The following is a 26,175-nucleotide window of genomic DNA, read 5'->3' as shown; positions in this document are numbered from 1 at the left end:
TAAATAAAGAAGAAGAATAGTTCTCTTATAGATGTTGCCGTTATGTATTTAAGACAGAGAAGGTCTGAATATAGGTTAAAGTGAATATAGGTCAAAGTTTATTTGAATTACTGTAGTTCCTTTATCAGTTCTCCAAGTAGAAATCTTGATCATAGATTTTATTAAATGTGAGGTAGTATGGAAAATGAATGATATGCCATGATTAAAGTGACATTGGTGTTACCAGTGAATAACACGTAGGAAGGGAGATCCTAGAAATGTGGTTTTTGGTATTTTTGTTCTATAAATACAGAAACAGTTTAAGTTAAAGGAATTATGAATGTAAATTTAATTCTTATTTTAGAAAAAATGATTACTGCTATTTCTAAGTCAATTGAAAAGGCTAGGTTGACTTTTGTGTTTAACTCCATCTCTTATATATTTGTAAATCAAGTTTCTAGTTAATTATTGAACTCTAGGGCTAATAATGGTTTTAGTATAGTTAAATAGAAATCCTTCGTGGAAGTTAATATCTGTATTTTTCATATAATTTGTTATTCCTTCATGTAACCACTAATTGAATTTATAAACTATCTAAATTAAAGACGTGACCTCAGATTATCTGTTTTTAATTATGTAAGATACAGTGTAAACATTTTCAACTCCAGATTTAATCATTTTTCTTTTTTATTCCCTCTTTCCCCTAGTAATCAAAGCAAAGAAGCTTTCATTGACTGGGCAAGATATGATGATTCACAGGATCACTTTTGTGAACTTGATGGTAATAAAATAAACTATTGTAATGAAGTTATTTTAACCTTAATCCTTTTTTTTTTTTTTAAAGATTTTATTTATTTATTTGACAGAGAGATAGAGCACACAAGTAGGCAGAGCATCAGGCAGAGGGAGAGAAGCAGGCTCCCTGCTGAGCAGGGAGCCCAACGTGGGGCTCGATCCCAGGACCCTGGGATCATGACCTGAGCCGACGGCAGCCGCTTAACCAACTGAGCCACCCAGGCGCCTCAATTAATCTTAATCCTTTTATAAGAAATTGAAATCCATGAAAATATCAGTTATAACTTGAATACACTGAATGTTGCTGTGTGGATCTTACTATTCATAATGGCATTTATTGAGAGCTTATGTTCTAAGCTCTGTGCTGAGTGCCTTAAGTACATTATTTCTAATCTTTACACTTACCTTAATAAGTATGTATTATTTCATATCTGGGGAAACTGAGTCTCAAAAAGACTAACTTGCCCAGAATCACACAGTAACAAGAGGCTGAGACAGAATTCAATCCCAGATCTGACTGGATCCCATACCTATATTTTTTCCATCATGACATACCATCTCCTAGGGACCTCTATTTCAAGCCACTTAGTTTAGGTCTGTGAACATATAAACATGTTCACACTGGAATTTTCTGGAGGTCCCAACAAACTAACATAAAGGCACCTTGCAATATTGGGGAGGACTCTAATTTGACTTCCCTACAACCCTCTTTCCAAGAGTCCCCTGGAACAGTACAAAGAGAGGGTTACTGTTTAACAGTAACTACCATGACTCTTACTTCAGAAGGTAATTGAAGTGACTCAAAATTTTTGATCTAAGGAGAATAGTCCCAAGAATTGTGCCAAGTAGGCTTAAATCATTCATTTGGCCTCTCTTCACTTTTTACCTTTATATCATGGGTGGTGGAAAAGAATTTGGGGTTCAGGCATGCATAGCTGGAGGCAGCAAGAGTTCCTCTGAACTTTGAAAGCACCTCGAGTGGTCGTAAAGCTATCTACGGGGCTTTAGAAGATCCGTCTGTAGAATTGTGCTATTCATCCAGTCGACAATGGAGTAAGTTAGAGTGAGCTGCCACAATAGTACAGTAAATTGAGAAATTGCCAGGAGGTGGAATGTTATCACCATGGTTTATATGGTTTCAGCAAGACATTTTTTGTTTTTTTCAAGTAGGATATCCCTACAATATATATGTGCAATTATCTACCTGTCTGTCTGTCTACTGTGAGCGGCAGGGAGGGGCAAAGGGAGAGGGAAAGAGAATTCCAAGCAGTCTTCGGGCTGAGCATGGAGCCTGACTCAGGGCTTGATCTCACCACCCTGAGATCATGACCTGAGCCGAAATCAAGAGTCAGACAACCAGCTGAGCCACCCAGGCACCCCCAGCAGGGATCTTTTTTTTTTTTTTTAAAGATTTTGTTTAGTTGACAGAGAGGGCACAGCCTGGGGAGTAGCAGAGGGAGAGGGAGAAGCAGATCCCCCCACCGCCCTGCCGGCTGAGCAGGGAGCCTGATGAGGGACTCGATCCCAGGACCCTGGGATCATGACCTGAGCCGAAGACAGAAGCTTAATGACTGAGCCACCCAGGCACCCCCCACCCCCGCCCCAGCAAGGATATTTTTAAGAGATCTAAAAAAAAGTTTCTTTGGGTATCTGGATATAATGGGAAATTAATAAAATACTGCTGTATGATATTTAGAATTGACAGAGGTTTCATCAAAGCAAGCTGTTGTACCTAGGTTAAGTATTGACATCACTGCTTACTCTTTCATTTGCTCTTTGGTTGTCATTCTAATTATACTTCGTGTTCAACACTCACGGTCACTTCTTGCCAGCTTATCATTTTACCTACTCTTTGATTAAAATATTTTTAGTAGTGCTTAGTTAACAGATTTCTGGATTAAAAAATCATTTCTGTGAATATTTCTCTTATAGTAAACAATGTAAATATATATTTCTATTATAGGTATTTACCAAAAAATGCTACTCAATTGCAGAGATCACTTGGTATGATCAATGATGTACTCAATTACCTCTCATCAGTATAGTGTTAACTAATTTTTTAACATTAGCTTCTTATATTGTAAAAATGGAAGAGATGTCCTATAAGAATTTACATAAAATCATCTCTTAAGATTTTTAGGATTTCATAATTTAAAAAATTAGTAATTCTTATATTTTCTGTAGCCCTTAAACATATAAACCATTCTATTAGTTGGCTTACCACTACTCCTCTGGGTAGTGATGTTCGTGGATATCCCTATGATTTATATGTGCAATTTGTAAAAACACATCAGAGTAGCTTTAGAGTCATTGTCTAATTATTTCAGTTATCTAAAACCATTGGATTAAAACAATCTAAAGAATATTCACCCCAGTTTATTGGAATGTATCTATACACCCCTGTCCTCTATTTTGTTGTTCTGTCTTTAATTTAAAGGAAGATGATCCTTATAGATGAAACAGTAGATTTTTTAAATAATTTAACAGGTTAAGGTAAGCTGCTTTCCCTACTCCTGTTTTGTTGTCGTTGCTATTATCTTTATGCATGGCTTCTTTGGCTTCGGGTTTCTGCTCAAATGTCACCTCCTCAGAGAAGCTTGCTGTCACCTGCTTGTAGAAAATAGAAAGCACTCTCACCCTGTGTTGGCGCTGCTGCCTGCTGTCAGAGTACTGAGGGCTATCAGAGAGTGCGGGGCAGGTTACTTGGTTCATCTGTCTGTTGTCCGTCTGCTCCAACGAGGTGGTCAGCCAGCTGTGGCTTTGTCTTTCTGCTTCACTCCTTTATCCCTAGTGCCTAGAGCAGTGCCTGGACGGGGTACTTGCTCAATAAATGTTTGCTGAATAAAGTGGTTGGTTCATAAATAACCTATATAGTATGACAGATTTTTACTTTTATATTTTCCCTTAAAACATGCTTATTAATAACTTGAAATATTGTTTAAAACCATAATTTCTAAATCTGGCTGTGTATCAGAATCACTTGGGAGCTTTATAAACTATAGATTCTCCTCACCTGAGTAAATTCTATTTTAATAATGCATTACTAGCAATCGGAGATAGAGTTGGTGATGGAGGGTGGGAGGCTCAATCCTGAGTCTACAGCAGTATTTTTTATCTGTGTCCACAAACAAAAAGCCTGTATGCTAAGTTGGCCTATGCTATGTTTGAAGAGATATTTGGGTTAGGAGGTGTGGAGGACTGGCTCTCATCCTAGAACATGCAGTGTAGCCTCCTAACACTAATACTCAATTAAGACAGTGAAAAGGAGGGGTGCCTGGGTGGCTCAGTTGGTTGGGCGACTGCCTTCAGCTCAGGTCATGATCCTGGAGTCCCGGGATCGAGTCCCGCATCGGGCTCCCTGCTCAGCAGGGGGTCTGCTTCTCCCTCTGCCCTCTTCCCTCTCGTGCTCTCTGTCTCTCATTCTCTCTCTCTCAAATAAATAAATAAAATCTTTAAAAAAAAAAAAAAAGACAGTGAAAAGGAAATTCAGTTGGGGAAAAAACGTATACTTGAAAAGGAAGAAAAAACATTAGTTGAAATTATGAATTCCCAGAATTAGGTATTTTGATTCAGTGGACAGTCTTTGAATCGTTAGGTAACTGTTAGCATGGTCAAATAGAACAGTTTTGGAAGAGCTCTATAAAGGGAGGAAGAAGAGAAAGCATTTGGGGAGGAGGACATATTAGGGGTCCAAAGAGCATTATCCAAATGAATGCTATAGCTGTGCAAATGGAAAGAAGTTGTAGTTTCTGAACAAATTAATTAAAATCATGTCACAGGTGGTCCCAGGGGAAGGATGGGGGGGTACCAGCACCAGTGTGTTTGTAGGGGGAACTCAACCTGTGTGTGCTCCCCCGACCCCCGCTTCCTCATCTAGATGCCATGAAGTTCTTGTCGATGTAGGTCAGGGGTTGACAAGCATTTTCTTCTGTAAATAGACAGATAGTAAATATTTTAGGCTTCATGGACTATACAGTTTCTGTTGCAACTACTCAGCTGTGCCGTAATTGTGCAAAAGCAGCAAATGAACGTGGCTTATGTTCCCATAAAACTTTCTTTACAAAAAATACACAGACCAGATTTGGCCTGTGGGTCACAGTTTGCTAACAACCCCTTCTATAAGTTAATAAGACCTGCCTTTTCATGATTTGAGAAAGTATTAAAATTTTTAAAAACCACTTAAAAAAGCCAACAACCCACTTTTGATTAAATTAAAGGAATACACATTAAGGACATTGAGAATAAAAGTTTTAAATTAAACATTGATATACTTGATTTAACTCTTGTGATTTGTCACTCCCTTAAGGTATAATGATTTAAGATGTATTTTAATAGCTGAATCTTGTTGTTTTTCTTTATTGGTTGTTCAGTTGCTTTTGTTGGGTGAAGAGGTTGGTATTAGTCTGATGTGTACATTTGCAGATGACCCCACATATGTGTACACTTACATGCACCCACACATTCTTTATACATGTGTACATATATATCTCAATGAATGTATATATTTATGGTAGGTTTAATATTTATAAAGCTTATATGTAATCAGATCAGTTTTGCAAATGAGCATAAGAACAATGCAAAGAAATTAAAAATATGTAAGAAACTAGTGAATTGTAAAACTTCTGTTTGAACTTTAAAAGCCACACTCCATAATTTGAATCTTTCTTTTTTTAATGAAGATTTTTTAAATTATCGGTTTTTTTTTTTTAAAGATTTTATTTATTTATTTGATAGAGGGAGAGCACAAGCAGGGGGAGCGGCAGGGAGAGGGAGAAACAGACTCCCTGCTGAGGAAGGAACCCGATGTGGGGCTCGATCCCAGGACCCTGGGATCATGACCTGAGCCGAAGGCAGCCACTTAACCGACTGAGCCACCCAGGCGCCCCTAAATTATCGGTTTTAAGTCTCAAATCTCCATGTCCTTGGACAGTTTCTGTTCATCTGTAAATTACCTGTTTTCTGTGCCTTAACTTGTATAGTGGAGTATCTACATAATGTTAGGGCTAAAAATAGAGCCAATATTCTTCAATTCATGTTTCTGTTGTCTGTAAGTTAGATATAATTCGTTTAGTAGTGCTAAGTTGTAATTACATTTGTGTTCTTCCTACTTCCTTACAAAAAGTACCAAGTAGTTCTTGGAAGGTATGGATCCAGGATGCCATTTTCTTCTTATGGTTATGGATAATCTCAGTTTGTGATCACTGAATGCTCAATGAATACTGTTGGCTGAAAGGAAAATATATTAGTAATGAAAAAAAAAAGGGACCATATTTTAATGACCATATTTGGCCACTGTTTTCAGTCAGGTGCCTGCATACTATTGATTTAATCTCATGACACAAAAAGGTAAGAAGCATACAAATAAAGGAGGACATCTGTGTCAACATAGATAGTGCTTTAGTTTCCATGTATTATGATCATCCATTTGTGAAGCATGATCATTATAATTTTTCTGTAGGTGTGAAAGCATGTATTTCCCTTTTCTATCCAGAATGTAAGCCTTAATAATGAAGACCATCTTATCTTTTGTATCCCTCAGAGATCTCTATTAAAATGTCCAAATAGTAGAGATCTAGTAAAGACTCATTTGGGTTTCAGCACAGAAAATGGTTATTTATGGGTGTTTGCGGGGCTCAATTGGTTAAGCGTCCGACTCTTGGTTCCGGCTCAGGTCGTGATCTCACGGTTGTGGGATCAAGCCCCACATGGGGTCCCATGCTTGGCGGGGAGTCTGCTTCAGATTCTTTCTCCCTCTCCCTCTTCGCCCCTCCCTGCTTGTGCTCTCTTTCTCTCAAATAAAATCTTTAAAAAAGAAAATGGTTATTTAATTTATATGTCTTAACAAGTTCCTGAAGTTGTGCCTGCTGTATATGGGCTTGAGAGGGGAAAAGCACTTCTGTATGAACAGCGATAAAAATAAACCGTAATGTGTATTTGTTTACAAACTAGAGCATTGTGTAACTGTGATCAAATTTGAATCACGAAGTTATTGAGCCATTTATTTCATAAGTCCAAAGTAGAGAATAACAGGAAAATCTCTTTTTAGTACAATATACGCTAAAAAAAAAAAAGTTTCTAAGCATGTGTTTAGGTAGGTGTATGTGTAGGGAAGAAATCATCAAATAGTAGAACAGGTTATGATTCTGTTTAGGTCTTTTCGATCCTGGGTGGTTAAAACTTAGGAATGATGAATGCCTCTAAGAAGGGGAGGGGTGTTCTGTTACTTAAGAAAGCACGGAGTATCCAGAGGAAAGGGAGGAGTTGTTTTTTCCTTTCACAAGTGTGAGTTATCCCGGGTCAAGTACAGTCACAAGTGTGCTAACCTCTCTACCGTTTAAGCTGGAGATTACTTGAAAAGCGTAGCCTTTCTCTGACCTTTTGGTAGTTAAGTTTGTGTTACAATATTACATTTCAGACAACTGGTGACATGTGGGTGGTTTTAATGAATGGTTTCTTGTTCAGATGAGCGATCTCCAGCTGCTCAGTATGTAGACCTGTTGCTGAACCCAGAGCGTTACACTGGCTATAAAGGGTCCTCCGCATGGAGAGTGTGGAACAGCATCTACGAAGAAAACTGTTTCAAGTAACTGGAGGGGGTAGGGGAAGGAGGAGGAACGGCTAGAGGGAGGATGGAGGAAGGGGGAGTAGGGATCTGTTGGGGAAAAAAAAGATGTAAAAGAAGTCAAACCATTTTATGTTTGAATTTTGCACTTTTCAGGCCTCGATCTGTTTATCGTCCTTTAAATCCTCTGGCACCTAGTCGAGGTGGGTTTTTCATACATTTTCATGCTTTTAGAGATTATTTACAAAATGCCTCTGTAACTAAACTTAATCTGAGTAAATTTTCAACTATATTTTCTTTAATTTGAATGATCAAAAGTATAAGCTTAGTTCATAGTTCAGCGTCAAGTTTTCTGCATGTTTTACATAATTACTGGCATTTATCGAGTGCCTGATATGTACCAGGCCCTAAATAAAACAGGAGTTTTATGGGAAATAAATCAAAATATATGAGTAATCCATAGATATCAGAGGTTTCCTGGGGAACTCTTAAAAATCTGGATGCCCAGGCCCTATCCCATACTAATTAAGTCAGGATCTGTGGGCTTAGACCCAAGTGTTGTTATTTTTTTTAACTGTCCAGATGATTCCAGTACGCAGGCACGTTTGAGAACCAGTGGCTCCCAACGTGCTTCTCAGAGTTGAGTGTGCATACAAACTACCTCGGAGCCTTGTTGAAATACAGGTTCTGATTCTGTGGGTCTTGGGTGAAGCCCAGGATTCTAACGAGCCCCCAGGTGATGCCCAGCGTGCTGGCTGGTCCACGCAGCACGTTTGAGTGCTAAGGATGCAGAGCTGTTGAAGACACTCAGGATGCCTGCAGCACCACGGGAAACCTGCGCGGGCCGCCTAGGTCGCCGCTTGCCACACCGGCTGTTGAGCACATGAAATACGGCTGGTGCAGAACCAACTTTTACATCTGGCTGTTTGTTTAAATTTAAGAACTGAAGCAGTGTAAAATATTTTGTCATTAAACAGAACTTTACTGTTTGATAGGACACCTTTAGCTCTGGCCTCACACAATTATTGCATTGGAGCGCATGTATCCTTCTCACTTTTAAAACACGGATACTCGAAAAAACTTCACTAGAAATTTTTATTAGAAAAAATTTGGAATTACATATGTGGCTGGCATTATATTTCTACAGGACATCATTTTTGGAGGTTAATCAACATAAAACTTACTGGGCACATCCTCAGTCTGTTGTCAGCAAGGAGCCAAACCCTGGGAGCAGCCCTGTAATTGACTTGCCGTTCTGATGTTTTCTTTAGACCAGGGTTGATTTAAGAACTTGAATTTCCTGGTCTAGACTTGTATCTTCAAGGCATTTCTGAGAGCCAAAGAGACACAGAAAGGTTGACCGAAGGGACTGCTTTTAGATGCTCACTGTCTTACGGTGCGGCACATGTTCTTTCCCAAATTCATTCTGATACTGCTGGAAAAGGGAATTGGATCATGAAAAAGGTGTGCATCGTTTCTTATGGTCTCTTTTGCTATTTTTACCCTTATAACTTGTTATAAAAATGAAAACCACACACACACACAATGGAAACAACACAAAAGTTACATAAAGTAAAAAGAGAAAGCTCCCCCTTACCCTTCCCCCATACCCACCCTGCCTCCACACCTTTCTTCCATAGTACAGAGTTTGGTAGGTATTCTTTCAGATCTTTTCTATGATCACTTTTTTTTTTTTTTAGGATTGGAGTTAAAATATTTTTTTAAATAGATGTATAATTGACATACAACATTGTATTGGTTTCAGGTGTTTAATACAATGTTTAGATATTTGTGTATATTGCAGAATGATCACAGTGAGTCTAGTTAACATCTGTGACCATAATTACAGAACTTTTATTCTTGTGATGAGAACTTTTAAGATCTACTCTCTTACCAACTTTCAAATACAGTGTTATTAATTGTAGTTGACATGCTGTACCTGACAGTCCCAGGACTTATAAGCTGGTACCTTTTGACACCGCTTACGTGTTTCGCCCACTCCCCACCCCCTGTCTCTGGCAACCACCCATCTGTTCTCTGGATCTATGAGCTTGGAGGGTTTTGTTTTGTTTTTAGATTCCACATGCAAGAGAGCTCATACGGTATCTGTCCTTCTCTGACTGACTTCCCTCAGCAGGAGGTCCTTGGACTCCATCCTTGTGGTGGCCAGTGGCAGAATTTCCTTCTTTTTTATGGTTGAATAATATGATCACTTCCTTTTAAAGCAGAAAACATAGTTCATTTAACGAAACCATCACATCCTAAGAAATACCTCACGTCCATGTTGTGACAAATTAGAGACGTGAGACCGCTGGAAAGATGAGAGGAAGGAGAGTGCCACGTAGGAAAAGACAGAGGCAGAAAGAGGGGGCAGAAAACAGGGCTAAGAAAGAAGGGAGGCGGAGCACCAGGTGAGGGGAGAGCAGGGGTCCTGGTTGCTGGGGGAGAAATCTGTGCAGTAGTCAAGCGGCTCGGGCCGCTGCGCTCTGTGCGCCGGGCCCGCGGCAACTGCTGGTGTCGGCTCGGGGCTCCTCAGCAGTCGGGGCTCGGCCGCCCGCACGCTCTTGCTGAGCCGCACAGCGAGGCTTCTCCGGCTGGCTTTCCAACAGCTTTTGAACAACAGAACCTTTCTTCCCCAAAATGAAACCCGGTATGAGAAGTCCACATACAGAGCCGATAAAGGCCAAGCTGCTGTGCTCCCGAGAGCCCAACCTCTGGCTGCTTCCCCCTGTCTGGGCAGCTCTGTGGCTCCCCCAGTGAGGGTTTCACTGACCACGGTTTGAGAAATACTTTTCTTAAGGTGCGTAGAGGCCGAGGAGCGGCAACTTGGCAGAGAAGAGAGGGTTGTGTATATAATGATGAAAGGGGTGCCTGTGTCCATTGGCTCATTATTGAAACTAGTGATCTTTAGGAGTATTTTTAGATGCTTTCTGATATTTTTTACTGCATAAAACATATGAAGATCTTGTACTTTGGGCCTGTATTCTTATTAAGAAGTCTCACTTGCAGGGTGACTACACCCTGACCAAGGTCCATAGTGTAATTAATAGTTTAACGCACAGTAAGTGTTTTAATCTCATTAAAGTAAATAAAATTAGGATCTGAACTGTGGAGGACAGTTTCTAAAATCCTGTTTACTGTTTTCTTTTTCAGGAGAAGATGATGGTGAGTTAAAATTCTTGTGTTTGGGTATGCCTCAGGTATAGAGGAAATGTTTTTAATGATCAAAATTTGACTTTTCCTGTCTAATTCAAAAGAAAATGTTTATCCTATTTTTTCAGAAATAGCTACCAATGAATGGTGACAAAAAATAAGAGTTTTATATTGTAAATTTACCCTATGTTTAACAAAACTATAAATTCCCTTTTACTTAAATGTTTAGTATAGAAACCAGGATTACATTCCAACTTTCCAATTATCTGGTTATTATAATCTACTAAAATATGTTCTGAAGAAATGGAGTGAAGTTAAGATAGTTTTACCAGATAATTTGTCTTGTGACTTTATTTTCTTACTGACTTTGTAATTTATAATCTCAGTTATTGTAATACTTAATCTGGTGAATAGTGATTTATCAACAGTTGGTTATTCCAGGTTACCAGATGAATATCAGTCATAATAAATTGCCCCAAAACAGGCAAAATAATGATTTCAAATGGATGTCTACTTATCTGTGTTCAGGGACACAGTGATGGGCATTGTGCAAGATAGAAATATGTGTAAAACATGACGCCTTCGCTCCAGGAGCTGACAGTATATCGCAGGAATGATAAGCACTGTACATAATGATAAGAGGAGCTGCACATACATAGTACGAGCAACAGGTGGTAGAGCTCTTCAGAGGTGGGACAGAGCCTGTCTCACTGGAGGGATCTGGAAGTGGCATTTGAGATGAGTTTTGAGTAATACAGATATAGTCTAGTAGAATTGGATCCTGTGTGCGATTAGGAGAAAATGGCAGGGACCATGGAGTTGGAAAGGGAAGGATCAGGCATGTCTGGGGAGACCCTCTTAACAGTAGGGAAGACTTTATGTAGGAGTGGTTTAAGTTAGAAAGATGAGAGGCCAGATTATTGAGGACTTGGGAGCTCAACTTTCCCTGATAGCATTTGGGGTTTCTCGAGTAAACAAGCGAGCTCATGATGAATGGCCGTTAGGAAGAGTATGTTGAATGAATTAATCTGTGGGAAGATGTTTGTGTAGTTTTACAAAATGTGGAGACTCTCAGGAAACAAAGCAATTCCTCACCATCTAATTTATCCCCTAGACTCCTTGCTCAGCTCATCTATGTGTTGGGTTTTTCTTATGCTTTGCTTTTCTTAAATAAAGTAATGCATTTTGTGAGTTACTTATCTTTAACTATTTTGATCTGTATTGACTGCCATTTTTGTTCCACTCAGAACAGTACTGATCTAGAACTAGATCTTTTAGCATTAGTACATAGGTAAGTCAGGTCCCTCTGTATAATAGTCATTGACTTTTCTGAAAAATTATCTCAAAAATTAAGGGATTTTAAAGTTACCCCTTGAAATTTAGTAGTCTTAGATAATTGAGGTAATATACATAGCTTTACTGCTCAGGAAAAAATGGAATAATTACTGATTTGATTTTTGTATTATAATTCACTGTTTTTTCTAGAATTTTTAAGGAGTTCTATGGTTATCAAAAGCAAATTTAAAATTTTTAAGTTCTTTCACCTTCTAATGAATAAGATTTACATAATATTTTGACTGAAATATTTTCTTAAAATTTTTGCTTAGTTAAATATCATTTATAAGAAAATTATCCAAAAGTTGCTTAAATTACTTTAGGGCTTTATTTTCTAGAACCATATGCCAATTTTTCTACTTCACATGAAGCAGTGGCCATTTCTAGAGATATTCCTTAGTCTGTCATAGGAAATATTTTATATACTTAATTTATTCTAATTTGTAAATGACTTTAAAATATTTTAACCCAAATCTCTGTGTGTGTGTGTGTGTGTGTGTGTGTGTTTTTAAAGGAGAATCATTCTACACGTGGCTGGAAGGTAAACTTACATGTCTGCATTTTAAATTTATTGGTTTCTTTTAAAAAATGTATGGATTTATTTAATATATTTTTGTAAGTTCAGGATTCATTACCTAGACAACTAATTGTGACGGTGTTTGAAAGAAAATGACATATTTTAAGTTATTGTATTTTAGGATACAATGGTTTGAAAATTTTGAGGCTATTGCTCAGCTAAGAATAATCAGCATTAGGGAAATATACAGGGCAGATACTGGCCTCGGGTTTTCATAACTAGCTTCTCAGTGTTACTTTCATTCTGTATATACCACTCATCCATACTGCTTTCTAGTAACCATTATGCAAACTACTTTGTAAGTAGAGACCTTCTTTTTGGAAGGAAGTACTTTTTATATATATATGAAATTGAGGGAAGGTAAATTTGATTTCAGAAGATTTTAAACAGTGTTTACACATGTTAATATAGCCTAAACTTGTCTAATTAAAAGGTAAAGCAATATAGATCCCAGGAGATACTTTGCATTCTTATATTTTCTAGTGTTGAAAATACAAATGCTATTAATGGAAAGCTAAAACATTCTAGGATTTTCACAATTTTGTTTAAAAACTGGATATATGATGCTTTTAAAAAATTTACCAAATTGCCATTCATTTATGAAAGCAAAAGTTAAAATGTATTAATGAAAGATAAGCAAGTTGAATGATACAGGGGATCATAATCTTATAGGAACTCTACAGAGTAAAACTAAGTACTTAATTCTATTTTATGTCTGCTAATTGGTGATGTTATCTTGTGAACATGATTTCTCTTTGTTTTTAATGAAGTGTGTACATATATTGGCCATTATTAAGGTGAACGTTATTGATGTGCCACTATACTAGGAATGATATTGATAAATGGCCTATGTGGAAGACGATTCTTAACTTTGTTTCATTACCTGTATTGTAAAGATACAAACTGTGGAAAGTAGTATTGAGGTTAAAAGAGGTGGTGAGAGACTCTGAATATTGCTAGTGGAGGATGGGAGTGAAATGTATGGGCAATATTGAATTCTAGGGTATTCTGTATTAGCCACTTTTGTAGTATCCTACCAATGTAAGCCCCTGAATATTGATACATGGTTTCAGAGAACACTCCTATTTTTATAGGCAACTGACTCAACTTTTCTGAGATTCAATTTCCTCATCTCGGCCATGAGACAGGCAATAGCCAACCATCTTACCTACACTGTGAGTGTAGATGATGCCTATAAAAATGCCTTTGAAAATCACTAAATAGTGTCCAAATGTCACATAATCCTGTTATTGTAAATCTAGCCCTTTTGTGAGAGAAAAAATTACTATCAGTGTCTTATAAATCACTTGATGAATGTGAATTTGAATGAAATTAAATCCAAAAGAAAGAGACCCACTCTCTAAATTGGATAGTTGAATTTGCTCTGTATTGTTAGAAATAGAAGCAGTATAAAGAACACCCAAAAAAACAAATAATCCAGTCAGAAAATGGGCAGAAGACATGAACAGACACTTCTCCAAAGACGACGTACAAATGGCTAACAGACACATGAAAAAATGTTCAACATCATCAGCCATCAGGGAAATTCAAGTCAAAACCACACTGAGATATCACCTTACACCAGTTAGAATGGCAAAAATGGACAAGGCAAGAAACAAATGTTGGAGAGGTTGTGGAGAAAGGGGAACCTTCTTACACTGTTGGTGAGAATGCAAGTTGGTACAGCCACTCTGGAAAACAGTATGGAGGTTCTGAAAGACATTAAAAATAGAGCTACCCTACAACCCAACAATTGCACTACTGGGTATTTACCCCAAAGATACAGATAGAGTGAAAAGAAGGGGCACATGCATCCCAGTGTTCATAGCAACAATGTCCACAATGGCCAAACTGTGGAAGGAGCCAAGAGGCCCTTCAACAGATGAATGGATAAAGAAGATGTGGTCCATATATACAATGGAATATTAGCCATCAGAAAGGATGAATACCCACCATTTGCATTGGCATGGATGAAACTGGAGGGGATTATGCTAAGTGAAATAAGCAGAGAAAGACAATTATCATACGGTTTCACTCATATGTAGAACATAAGGAATAGCACAGAGGACATTAGGGGAAGGGAGGGAAAACTGAAGTGGGGGGAACAGAGGGGGAGATGAACCATGAGAGACTACAGACTCCAGGAAACCATCTGAGGGTTTCATAGGGGAGGGGGTTGGGGGATGGGGTAGCCGGGTGATGGGTATTAAGGAGGAGGGCACGTGTTGCAATGAGCACTGAGTGTGTTATATGCAAACAGTGGATCATGGAACATTACATCAAAAACTAATGATGTATGGTGACTAACATAATAAAAATAATATTATTCAGGAAAAAAAAGAAATAGAAGCTGGTAAATTTTGCCTTTGTAAATCAGCTTTTGCAGAAGTTACTTAACAGTCATCCAGGAATTTCAACCAATAAACATTGTACGTTGACTATTTACTATGTGAGCAGAATCACATCAGATGGAGTGCAGGAATATGATGGAAAATTATTTTATGTAGCCTTTCTTTGTTACTTACTGTATTACTTAACATTTTCACGGGGACCTCAGTGGTCGGAGACTGCGTCATGCAGGGAAAAGCTGTCCAGCACTTTCCTGCCGACTGTGTTGTGTCTTGTTAGTACACTCAATTGGCACATCTTTTATTTTTACCATTTTGCTTTAAGTTACCTAATTATCAGTTTATGGAAGTGCAGGTCTACTCCTCGCTCCTCACTTATCATCCATCCCCATTTCAAGTATGGAGCTTTGAGGGCTTTGCAAATGAGAATGGCCTCCTCGTTTATGCTCTTATTTTTAGGCATATGAATTTTCACAAGCTTTGCTTTGTCTGTTTTCCCTTCTCTGGTCTTCAGAGAGGTAGGTTAGAAGGAAAAGAAAGTGAACTTCAGATCTGATCATTTCATTTGATAACTGATTTGATTAAAAGTTTTACTAGAAGAGAAGTAATATTTTATCAAACTTGTTCATGATGTTTGTATACCTTGCTATCATGAACATTCAAAATTGCTCATATACTTTTAGTAGAAGCTGCAAAAAAGAACTTAATTTCTGCTTTTTGGTTCCCATTTGTACAATGGGAATATTCTGGCAAGAATTCTGAATAAGAGAACGAAATCTCAAAAGAATTGTTTTTTCTATGAGAAGCTACTTGCTTCAGAGCCATAGAGGGTAGAACATAGAGTAAATTGAAGATCTAAAAGATCTTGGGGAAAATGCAAAGTAAGCCACATTTTAAAAATCCCTCAGCTTATAAATGAGGTTATTTCTTATTCCTTCCCACTATTGAAGCCCATTTTCCCCAGGAGTAATTAAAAAACAAAAAACAAAACATGACAAAAACCAAAAAATGCTATTGGATGGTAAGGGAAGGAAAAAGCGAATTGCTTTGCATTTAGTGGATTCTTAAAACTTAGGTTTTCGCATTTTTCTTTATTTAAAAAATTATAAAGAACCTTCTCTGGAATTTCTTTTTTATTGTAAAATATATATAACATAAAATTTACCATCTTAACCATCTTAAACTTAGTGGCATTAAGTACATTTACAGTGCATATTACTCTTATAATAAGAGAAAATCTTTTAAAATTGAGGCAGGGGTAGGATAGGATAGTGGAATTATCTTGACCTCCATTTGAGCAAAACCCTTAAGACCACATGAAGTAATTTTCCATCATATTCCTGTACTCCATCTGATACGATTCTGCTCACATAGTAAATAGTCAACATACATTGTTTATTGATTGAAATGTCTGGTTGACTGTTTTCCAGCTTTGGGCTCCTTACAGGTGGACCATACAGTTAAGTAGAACTGGAGAATTCTAGGGCAGAGGATTAGTAAGACACACTAAAGAATCTGAGGGAGAAATGGAATGCAGTCTCTTCTTCCTCCACAATCAAGTAGGTTCAAAGAAAGGACATCTCTAGGGAAGGGAAAAGGAGAAACAGCTATTGTTAAGCCAAAGCAGTGACTTTGAATTATATTTGCTTTGGTTTAGCCTAACCCATGAAAAATCTGTGCTGTTGCCTTCTGGGTAGCGTGGGAACTTGCCAAGTACATCCTTAGTGCTTAGATCTCCAGAGCCCAACATTTGCTGTCTCATTCTGCATTAAGTTATCATATTCATAACTCCATTCTGAAGTCAGAATCTTATTTTATCTTATAGTGAGAGGATTTTGATCTAATCATTTAATATTGTTCCTTATTTTTAATGTCCTTGAAACTTACCTTTAAAAATAAGCCTGTGTACTGAATCTTCTTGAGTCAGTATTTCCATGATCTAAATGGATGTGGTTTCTTTTTCAATATTTTTCTGAATAGGTTTGTGTCTGGAAAAGAGAGTCTTCTATAAGCTCATATCTGGACTTCATGCTAGTATCAATTTACATCTATGTGCAAATTATCTTTTGGAAGGTAACCACATTTTTATGTAGAAATCTTGCCTTCTGTTAGTGTAAATATTGTTGGGGGGGAATATATATTCTCTAGAGAAAAAAATCCTATTTCTTAAAGCTGTATTATGTATTTCTCTTTCTCTTTAGAAACCTGGGGTAAACCTAGCTGGGGACCTAATATGAAAGAATTTAAACGCCGCTTTGACCCTGTGGAAACTAAGGGAGAAGGTCCAAGAAGGCTTAAGAATCTGTACTTTTTATACTTAATTGAGCTTCGAGCTTTATCAAAGGTGGCCCCATATTTTGAGCGCTCAATTGTTGATCTTTACACTGGAAATGGAGAAGAAGATGCTAACACAAAAACCCTTCTACTGAATATCTTTCAAGATACAAAGTAAGAATTGAGTATCAGTGATCTGGAATTCTGCACTCTGAATATGAATGAGATAGTACTTGAAAGACAACAGAAACTGACTCCTAAAAGTTAGTTAGGAAGAGGGAGAATTAGAACTGAGAAGGAACATGGTCAGTAGAACAGTAGAACAGCCTAGTCACACTTGAGAATAGGCCCTGTTTTCAAACAGAACTTTGAATTTTATGTAGTATCAAAGTTTAATGCTATTTTATTTCATTTTAAAGATTTATTTATTTATTTTAGAGAGAGACAGCAAGTGGGGGGAAGGGACGGGAGAGAGGGAGTGAATGAGTCTTAAGCATACTCTGGGCAGATTGCGGAGCCCAACCTGGGACTTGATCCCACGACCACGATCGTGACCTGAACAGAAACCAAGAGTTGGACACTTAACTGACCGCGCCACCCAGATGCCCCAAAGTTTAATGCGATTTTAGTATTTTTTTCCTTTTTTTTTTTTAAGATTTTTTTTATTTATTTGCGAGAGAGAGAATGAGAGACAGAGAGCATGAGAGGGAGGAGGGTCAGAGGGAGAAGCAGACTCCCTGCTGAGCAGGGAGCCCGATGTGGGACTCAATCCCAGGACTCCAGGATCATGACCTGAGCCAAAGGCAGTCGCTTAACCAACTGAGCCACCCAGGCACCCCCCCCCTTTTTTTTTTAACCAGTTTTGTATTCTTCCAGTTGCTTTTTAAATTCAGATGGTGCTGTGTGTTCACGTGAAAGTAGATACCTAAGGGAACATTAGCTTTACGTTCTAGAATATACCTCTTAAAAAAATGCTGGTCTATAAAATTTGAGTTTACTGGTTGTTAAAATGAGCATGAACCAAAGTTGGATTAAGAAGTGTTCAAATTATGCATTAAAATTTAAAACATCTTTTTAATGGTGTTGCACATTTTTCACATAAATTGCTTTTAAGTTCAATTTTTAGATGATTTTTATCATGTAATTTCTTTAAAACATTACAGTCTTATAAATTAAAAAGCCATTTTTATGTGACTTTACTCTTTGAGTAGTTTATGTGTGAACTATTTGCCACCTTCCTGTGTTATTAAACTTTACACACAAGTAAATTACAAATTGTAAATATTTGTGGGGATAGAAAATTCTGCCAGAGTTCTACTGCACAGTACATGAATTTTTTGTCTGTAACTTGTAATGTTGTCATTTCATCAGGTCCTTTCCCATGCACTTTGATGAGAAGTCCATGTTTGCAGGTGACAAAAAGGGGGCCAAGTCATTAAAGGTAAAAAGTTCTTGATTGGGGGATAGGATCGGGAGCAGTTGACTGGCTGTGTTTTAATCCCATCCATCTAAACTCTCCTTGCCCAGTCCTCCCTCTTGTTGAAGTTGGTCTGACTGGATTTTGCTATAAACGGCACAGAAAGCCCCTTCTCCAGACTTTTCAATTCCTTTCTCCTTTCTAGTTTGGCCAACTCCTAGTGAAGCCTCTGTTGTTAACTGACCGATGAATATGGCACCTTTGTAAAGGTCTTTTAAAAGGTTAACACCTTTTTTGAGAGAAAGTTTTCTTGCTTTAAAATCACAATGTGTATTGTTTTGATTTTAAAAATCATGACTTTGCCACTTTGAAGGCAACAAATACTATATTTTTCTAAAGTTTATTTTATGGAATATTTTATGGGATGTTCAAATTTCTGGAACTATTATGCTTTTGTCTTTATGGACTAACATAAAAGGCAAAAATTACCTGTTACCCTGTGATATCAGAGGAGAATGTATTTTAGGAACATTTTTAAACTTCATGTTGGCAGCTCTTTGTTTTCATTTGCTTATGGCGTATTAAGGAATACGTTGTACCCTTAAAATGTTCATAAAAGTATTTGAAATTGACTGGCAAGCAGTCTTCTAGTGCAGCTCCACGTCTTTTATATGCAATTCTGAAATCCAGAAAGCTCCAAAAGCTGAAACATTTTTCTTATGTTTGGTGCAAATTAATTTGTTAGCAAAACCTGACCTGTCTGATGTAAGAGTATAGTGCTTTTTAAAAATTCTGCTTTGTTTGAATATTCTTACATTTTGCTACAGAACCATTAATATATGTGATTACTAGGTGTTGCCACACACTCTGGTGGGGTGTTTCATAATAAATAATGTATGTACTATATTTCTAAAATTTGGAATTCTGAAACACATTTGGCCCTGAGATGTTTTAGATGCTCTTTGATAAATGAGCACTGAGTGATTCTCCATTGGTAAGAGTCTCTTGGTGCTTCTGAAGTGAAGTAACTTAGTCACAACTGCATTTTAGTTTTGGAAGGTTTGTTTTGTTTTATGATTATTTTAGGGGTATATTGCTATTGTGGTATTTACCATGACGTTAATTTATTTTTATAATGCTTCCTATTTTTAAAGTATTTATACAAGTATTATACTTTTGGACAACTCTGGTTCTTTTTGTGGAGGAAGAAGATAGGAGTGAGAAAAGAACTAGCTGTCGTCTATGAATTAATGGAAATTGTGTTTGCTGTTCTTCAAAGGTGTATAAAGGAGAACTTAAGTCCGTTTTTCCATCTCCTCCCAAGAACATGAATTACATAAGAATGGAGCAAAGGACTTTCGTGTTCTTTATTTTGTCTTTTAGCCAGGGTACTGTTTCTTTGGAACCTTTGGAAAGCAGCCGGGCAGGGCTTCTGGTGGCCAGAGTTTTCAGGCTGCTTGCCTCTAGCTTCATGCAATAAAATGCTTACCTCAGTACAGTAAAATGAAATTTATTCTCTATGTTTACCACATGAAAAAGATGAGGAAACTCTCTTAACTACTGTTAGCCTCAGAGGAGACTGGCATTCGAGTCCCAGAAGCCATGCCCAGTTGCTTACAGGCTGAAGAATCCTCGCTGTGTAGGAAGCAATTGCAGCACAGTCCAAGGGTCCAGTTAGCAAACATCCTTGGAGAGGCTGACTGGGAAATGCAGGGGGCTGTGAGAGCACAGCCTCCGTACAGCCCTGTCATCGTCGGTGCTCAGGGAACACCCATTACAGCGTGTGGTAAGGAAAAAGGTGAAAACCGATCAGTGGTCTAAGACCACTTCTTTTCTGATTTGGACTCACGCAAGCAATACATGAAAAATAAACCAAACATGGTATAGATAGATTTACCACTGGCTGTACGCGGATATCAAATGGAGGCAGCAGTTAAGTTCCTTAAAAGTAAAAACCATGAATCATTACTTTTGTTTTTCCCATAGTGCCTATGTTGGTGCTTTGCATAGAGTAGCACCTCAATAAAAAGTTTGTTGAGTTAATATGTGGAATGGATTTTACGAATTTCCATGGCTACTTGTTTTAGGTGCCATGTTATGCCGTACAAATCCAATTATTTTTCTTCTTCACTGTTGAAAAACACAAGTCATTCATTAATAAGCTTCAGAACTTTTATTTCTTGTATAATTCATACAAGTGCAGTTTAATTTTTAAGACTCTAATGAGAATAAAAATATTTTCTGCATGTTAGGAGGAATTTCGCTTACATTTCAAGAATATCTCCCGTATAATGGACTGTGTTGGATGTGACAAATGCAGATTATGGGGGAAATTGCAGGTTTGTGTTTTGTCTTCTGTTTTAAAACTATTACTAACCTTAAATATTCTTACTGGGAAGTTGCAAGTTTTTATACCCTCATTGTTCATTGAAGCAGAAGATCTGAAGTATGGTTTTTCTGCTTTATTGATGAAAAAGATGAATATGTTAAATCTGTGTTACATGTGTAAGAATGTTTTTCCTATTCTGTGTTAATGATTTTGGTTTTATTGTATCTGTTTCTGTTGGTACAATCTGAGATTCATTTCTGAAGTTGGTGATTATAAATAGTGTATGAGTATTTTGTAGACCCATATAAAAATATATAAAAAGAATTAATTATCAAATTTCCATCACTGAATTTGAATTTCAAATGGTCACAAAAAAGGAAAGTTCTGCCAAGGAGGCCCATTTCTCTCTCTCTATATTCAGTGTAAAAAGGATTGTTTGATGTTTTATCTTATTTTTTTTACAAAGATGTAAGTCAGAAAATCAGGAGACAGAATTATTTTAATGGAGACTACACTGAAATCAGATGTTTCTTTTTCTCTGGTTCTAATAATTGATAAATTTTTAAGTGTAGTTATCACTAATAATTTCTAAGTTTTGAATTGCTAGGGGCTGTCAAAAATGCTTTCAAGGTTACATATTGAACATTGTAATCCTCATGTGATATTTTCTAGGTTAAGAAAGGGCATTTTAGTAATTTATGTCCAACAAATGTTAAACTATTCAGGTTCCTTAACAGTTAAGATAAATTTATCATGCATAATATATCAGGAAGTAGAAACTGTATTTTGCAGTTTGACGTTTTGGTGAAAAGTTCAGTTCATACGAATTTCTTGACTCTCATCACAGTGACTGTGTATTCCTTTCAACCTTTATAGTAATTGTTATTACATTAATTTAATTTTTATGTGTTTCACTATTTTCTCTAGACTCAGGGTCTAGGAACTGCCCTGAAGATATTATTCTCTGAAAAAGAAATCCAAAAGCTTCCAGAGAACAGCCCATCTAAAGGCTTCCAACTCACTCGACAGGAAATAGTTGCTCTTTTAAATGCTTTCGGAAGGTGAGAACACTTTTCACAGTGAAGACTCGCTGGGTTTTGCTGGTTTCAGCAAACTTCAAAGATCGTCTTCTCTGCTAAAGTAGTTTGTTTGGCTTTATTTGGTCGACAAAGAGAAAGAATTATATACTGTCATATCCCTACTCACAAGCCAGGGTCTCAGCAGGTCACAGGAAAATTAATAGTGTCAGATTGCCAATGTTTCTGTTTGTCTCCTCAGTTTTGTGGGGAAAATATTCTAATATTCAGCCGGCTATAACTTGGTCAAGTACAATAGCAGGAGTAAGGAAAAGAAAGCTTGGTTGAGATGGTGATGAAAGAAAAAGAGATTAAACCTTCTCACTGCTTTTTTTTTTTCTTAAATAAAGATTTCCTGTATTTGAGAGAGACAGAGCAGGCGCATGCAGGAGCAGGGGGAGGGGCAGTTGAGGAGGGAGAGAGAGAATCTCAAGCAGATGCCATCCAGCCCAACGCGGGGCTCGATCCCACAACCATGAGATCATCAGGACCTGAGCCGAAACCAAGAGTCAGAAGCTTAACCCACTGAGCCACTCAGGCGCCCCTGATTTTTATTTCTTAAGCAGAGGAGGCTTTTCCCCTCCATTCATTCTTACCCCATTTTCCCCCTGCATAGATCTATATAGTTTGCTTTTGGTTTATGCCACAGATGGTTTCAAACAGAATTTGAATTTGCCCAGTGATACATGCGCTACCAGCTAACTGAGGAATACAGAACAGAAGGAAAAGAATCCTAGAAAATAAGAGAAAACTGTGCTGCCCTGGAAAATACAAAGTCAAGGAAGAACTGTTTAAAAAAAAAAGGGGAGGGGGAAAAAATAAAAAAAATTAAAAAAAGGGGGGAGGGGGGAGCCAAGTGATACAGAGATTATTTCTTATGTTTTCTTAACATGCATTTTTAAGTTAAAAAGGGGGCAGTTAAGTGAAAAATAAATTGTTCCTTCCCCATCGTAGAAGATTATACCTGTTGTTCCCATGTATTTACAGATGACTGTGTAGGTTGGGATTTCAAGCCTAAGCTAGACATGATGTCCATTACTGATGATGTCCATCAGTAATTAGTACTTCCTGAAGAATTTAGTTCACCCACTTATGAGGCCTGTAAATAAGATAAAACAGGAGAAACTGAATTAAATTTAGAATATTTAAATGTAACTTAAAAATATTTTCAACAATTTATACATTTTAAATCCAAATAAAATTAAATTGAGAAAAAAACAGATGTTAACTTCCTCAAAATGTCTCTGAGTCTCAGGACATCCATAAAGACAACCCTGTCGGCTTCAGTTCTCTATCTAGAGCCTGGTATTTCCTTCTGCTGTTCTGTGAAGACAACTGGGTTCTGAGCCAGACTAGTTAATATTATCATCACCACACAGTTACAGAATTCTTTTTCTTGTGATAAGCTTTAAGGTTTACTTTCTTAGCAACTTCCAAATACATAAGCATTATTTTATTTTTTATTAAGTTTTTTAATTCCAGTGTAGTTAACATACAGTGTAATATTAGATTCAGCTGTACAATACAGTGATTCAGTAGTTCTGTACCACATCCAGTGCTCATCACGGCAAGTGCCTGCCTTCATTCCCATCACCTGTTTCCTCCATCCCCCACCCCCACCCCCGCCCCCGCCCTCCCCTCTGGGAACCATCCGTGTGTTCTCTGTAGTTGAGAGTCTGTTTCTTCGTTGTCTCTTTTTTCAATATATGCCAGTACTTTTTTTTTTTTAATTTTATTCTTATGTTAATCCCCATACATTACATCATTAGTTTTATATGAAGTGTTCCATGATTCATTGTTTGTGCATAACACCCAGTGCTCCATGCAGAATGTGCCCTCCTTAATACCCATCACCAGGCTAACCCATCCTCCCACCCCCCTCCCCTCTAGAACCCTCAGTTTGTTTCTCAGAGTCCATCGTCTCTCATGGTTCGTCCCCCCTCCGATTTCCACCCCTTCATTCTTCCCCTCCTGCTATCTTCTTCTTTTTTTTTTCTTAACATATATTTCATTATTTGTTTCAGAGGTACAGATCTGAGATTCAACAGTCTTGCACAATTCACAGCGCTTACCAGAGCACATACCCTCCCCAGTGTCTATCACCCAGTCACCCCATCCCTCCCACCCCACCACACACTCCAACAACCCTCAGTTTGATTCCTGCGATTAAGAATTCCTCATATCAGTGAGATCATATGATACATGTCTTTCTCTGTTTGACTTATTTCGCTCAGCATAACACCCTCCAGTTCCATCCACGTCGTTGCAAATGGCAAGATCTCATTCCTTTTGATGGCTGCATAATATTCCATTGTATATATATACCACATCTTCTTTATCCAGTCATCTGTCGATTATGCCAGTACTCTTACAAGGACATACCACAGTTTACTTAGCCACTCTCCTTTTAATCTTAATTGAGCCCTGCTTTTTAATTTATATGGGTTCTGTACATTTACTTTTTCCTTGGAGAATGTTACAGTTTTTCTTTTTTGTTATAGTTTTTCTTAATAATTGTTAATGGGATCTTTTCATTTTATCTTCTACCTGATTATCAGTCCGTTTAAAGAGTAAATGACTCTGGCTGCATTAACACATAAAATCACCGTGTTCCACCTCGGCGAGTTTGTGCATTCGTTTTTCTGAAGTGAATTAGTTTTCTCTGACGGCCTGTTGAATACAGTTTTACCTCAGAGCCCCGAGCCCCGCGTCGTTTGTCACATGGTGCTAGTAGGCAGAGACACACGATGAGCATTACCTGTGGTTCTGGCCACTGAGTCCTGGAAAACGGGGCTTCTTTACCCTGAATACTCTGCAAGTGTCTTTGCTACAGGAACAGCCATTTTCTGATAGTTCCAGCTTCCGTCTCAGACGGTTTCCTTTCCAGCAAACAGCTAGGGCACTGCTCTCCCTGTTGGGTGTGACAGTGCACCGCAGCGCCCCCTCCAGGAGAGACGCGGTAGGTCAGGGCGCGCGCTGTGTGCCCCCCCCTCCCCGGTGCTGGGCGAGGAAAAGCTCCGCCGGGCAGTCAGCCGGGCAGTCAGCTGTGAGGTCTGGCACGCGTCTCCCCGAGACTGTGCTCCCCGGGTCCCAGTGGTGCCGGTCAGTGTGTGGTCTCCGGGTAAGAGCGACATACCTGTGGTTAGTTCGTGTGTCACCTGTGAGTTCTCTGATCCTCTCCCTTTCCTGCCTAAGCCAGACTTCGAGCGCGCTTTTTCATTCTGAACACACCTGCTGTGGACTCGGCTCTCTTCTCTTTAGTTTTAGGCCTTGGTCTCTTTACCGTATCTTCATATATACTTGAGGGTTTTTTGTTTTTTTTAAAATAGGTACTTTAAGGTACAGCATATGATTTTACACATTTATTTTGTTTAATAATCATATTCTGTTTTTTTCCTAATAAAAACTGTTTCGATCCTTTAATATTCTGAGGTTTTAGACTAAGAATTCATTTTCTACTAATGCCACAACTTGCAAGAGTAAAAAAGAAAATGTTGAGACTCTAGAGAGCATGGACTTTTTGAGAGTCATGACATAGTCATGACATAGGATGAACTGGTTGGAACCCACCTATTAGCTGCGTGGCCCTAAAAAATTACTTGATTTATTTCACTCTCAGTTTTCCTCAAATTGGAACATCAGGGTTAATTTTATCTACCTTGTAGAATTACTTTTTACAATGACTGAGAATATGTGTGATATGCTCAGGACATTGCCTGGCATACTAAGCTCTCGATATAAGAGAAGTTCTTATTTATTAAGTATTTAGAGTAAAGAAAGAAGCTTAATATTGCAACTACATCATCTTATGTTATAGAAAGACAAACATTAGATTTTTATCATATCAACCCTGAGTTGTTTGTAAGGACAACTGAGCTTATAGAATTATTTTTTTTATGATTCCCATTCCAGAGTTTTACTTCTGGGCCTGGGCCCAAAACCATGCATGCATTCATGCGCTCATTTAATAAGTACTTATTGAACACCGTAAATAGTGGTAGATGTAGGGCACAGGTATTCAGCAGTAAATAAAATAAACAATCGCTACCCCTGTGGAGCTAACATTACCCCCCATGCAGTCAAAACTCCACATACAACTTTTGATTCCCCAGGAACTTAACTGCTAATAGCCTACTCTTGATCAGAAAAGCCTTACCGGTAACATAAGCAGTCATTCAGCATGTATTTCATATGTTATATATATTGTATACTATATTCATGCAACAAAGTGAGCGGGGGAAAGGAAAGTATTAAGAAAATCATAAGAGAAAATGATTTACAGTACTATCTTTATTGGAAAAAAAAATCCGTAAGTGGCCCCATACAGTTC

At 37.8% G+C, this 26,175-nt stretch overlaps 1 protein-coding gene across 3 annotated transcripts in view; it reads left to right on the top strand.

The window, feature by feature from the left end:
* Positions 1 to 26,175, top strand: part of ERO1B (endoplasmic reticulum oxidoreductase 1 beta) — a 60,839-nt gene that overhangs the window by 31,811 nt on the left and 2,853 nt on the right. For 2 of the 3 annotated variants that reach the window (XM_035008514.1, XM_035008516.1), the window contains 10 exons: positions 687 to 760; positions 7,237 to 7,357; positions 7,493 to 7,539; positions 10,490 to 10,501; positions 12,339 to 12,365; positions 16,730 to 16,822; positions 16,951 to 17,197; positions 18,395 to 18,464; positions 20,693 to 20,779; positions 21,697 to 21,830. In XM_035008514.1, coding sequence (XP_034864405.1) covers positions 687 to 760; positions 7,237 to 7,357; positions 7,493 to 7,539; positions 10,490 to 10,501; positions 12,339 to 12,365; positions 16,730 to 16,822; positions 16,951 to 17,197; positions 18,395 to 18,464; positions 20,693 to 20,779; positions 21,697 to 21,830 — 912 coding nt within the window. The remainder of the gene's footprint in view (positions 1 to 686; positions 761 to 7,236; positions 7,358 to 7,492; positions 7,540 to 10,489; positions 10,502 to 12,338; positions 12,366 to 16,729; positions 16,823 to 16,950; positions 17,198 to 18,394; positions 18,465 to 20,692; positions 20,780 to 21,696; positions 21,831 to 26,175) is intronic. The other variant, XM_035008515.1, reaches the window with a different exon arrangement.

The sequence above is a fragment of the Mirounga leonina genome, unplaced genomic scaffold, assembly GCF_011800145.1.
Source record: "Mirounga leonina isolate KUSES-001 unplaced genomic scaffold, KU_Mleo_1.0 Mir_152, whole genome shotgun sequence".
Lineage (NCBI taxonomy): Eukaryota > Metazoa > Chordata > Mammalia > Carnivora > Phocidae > Mirounga > Mirounga leonina.
Note: the sequence above shows the minus strand (reverse complement) of the source record. Positions and strands in the feature narration are given on the sequence as shown.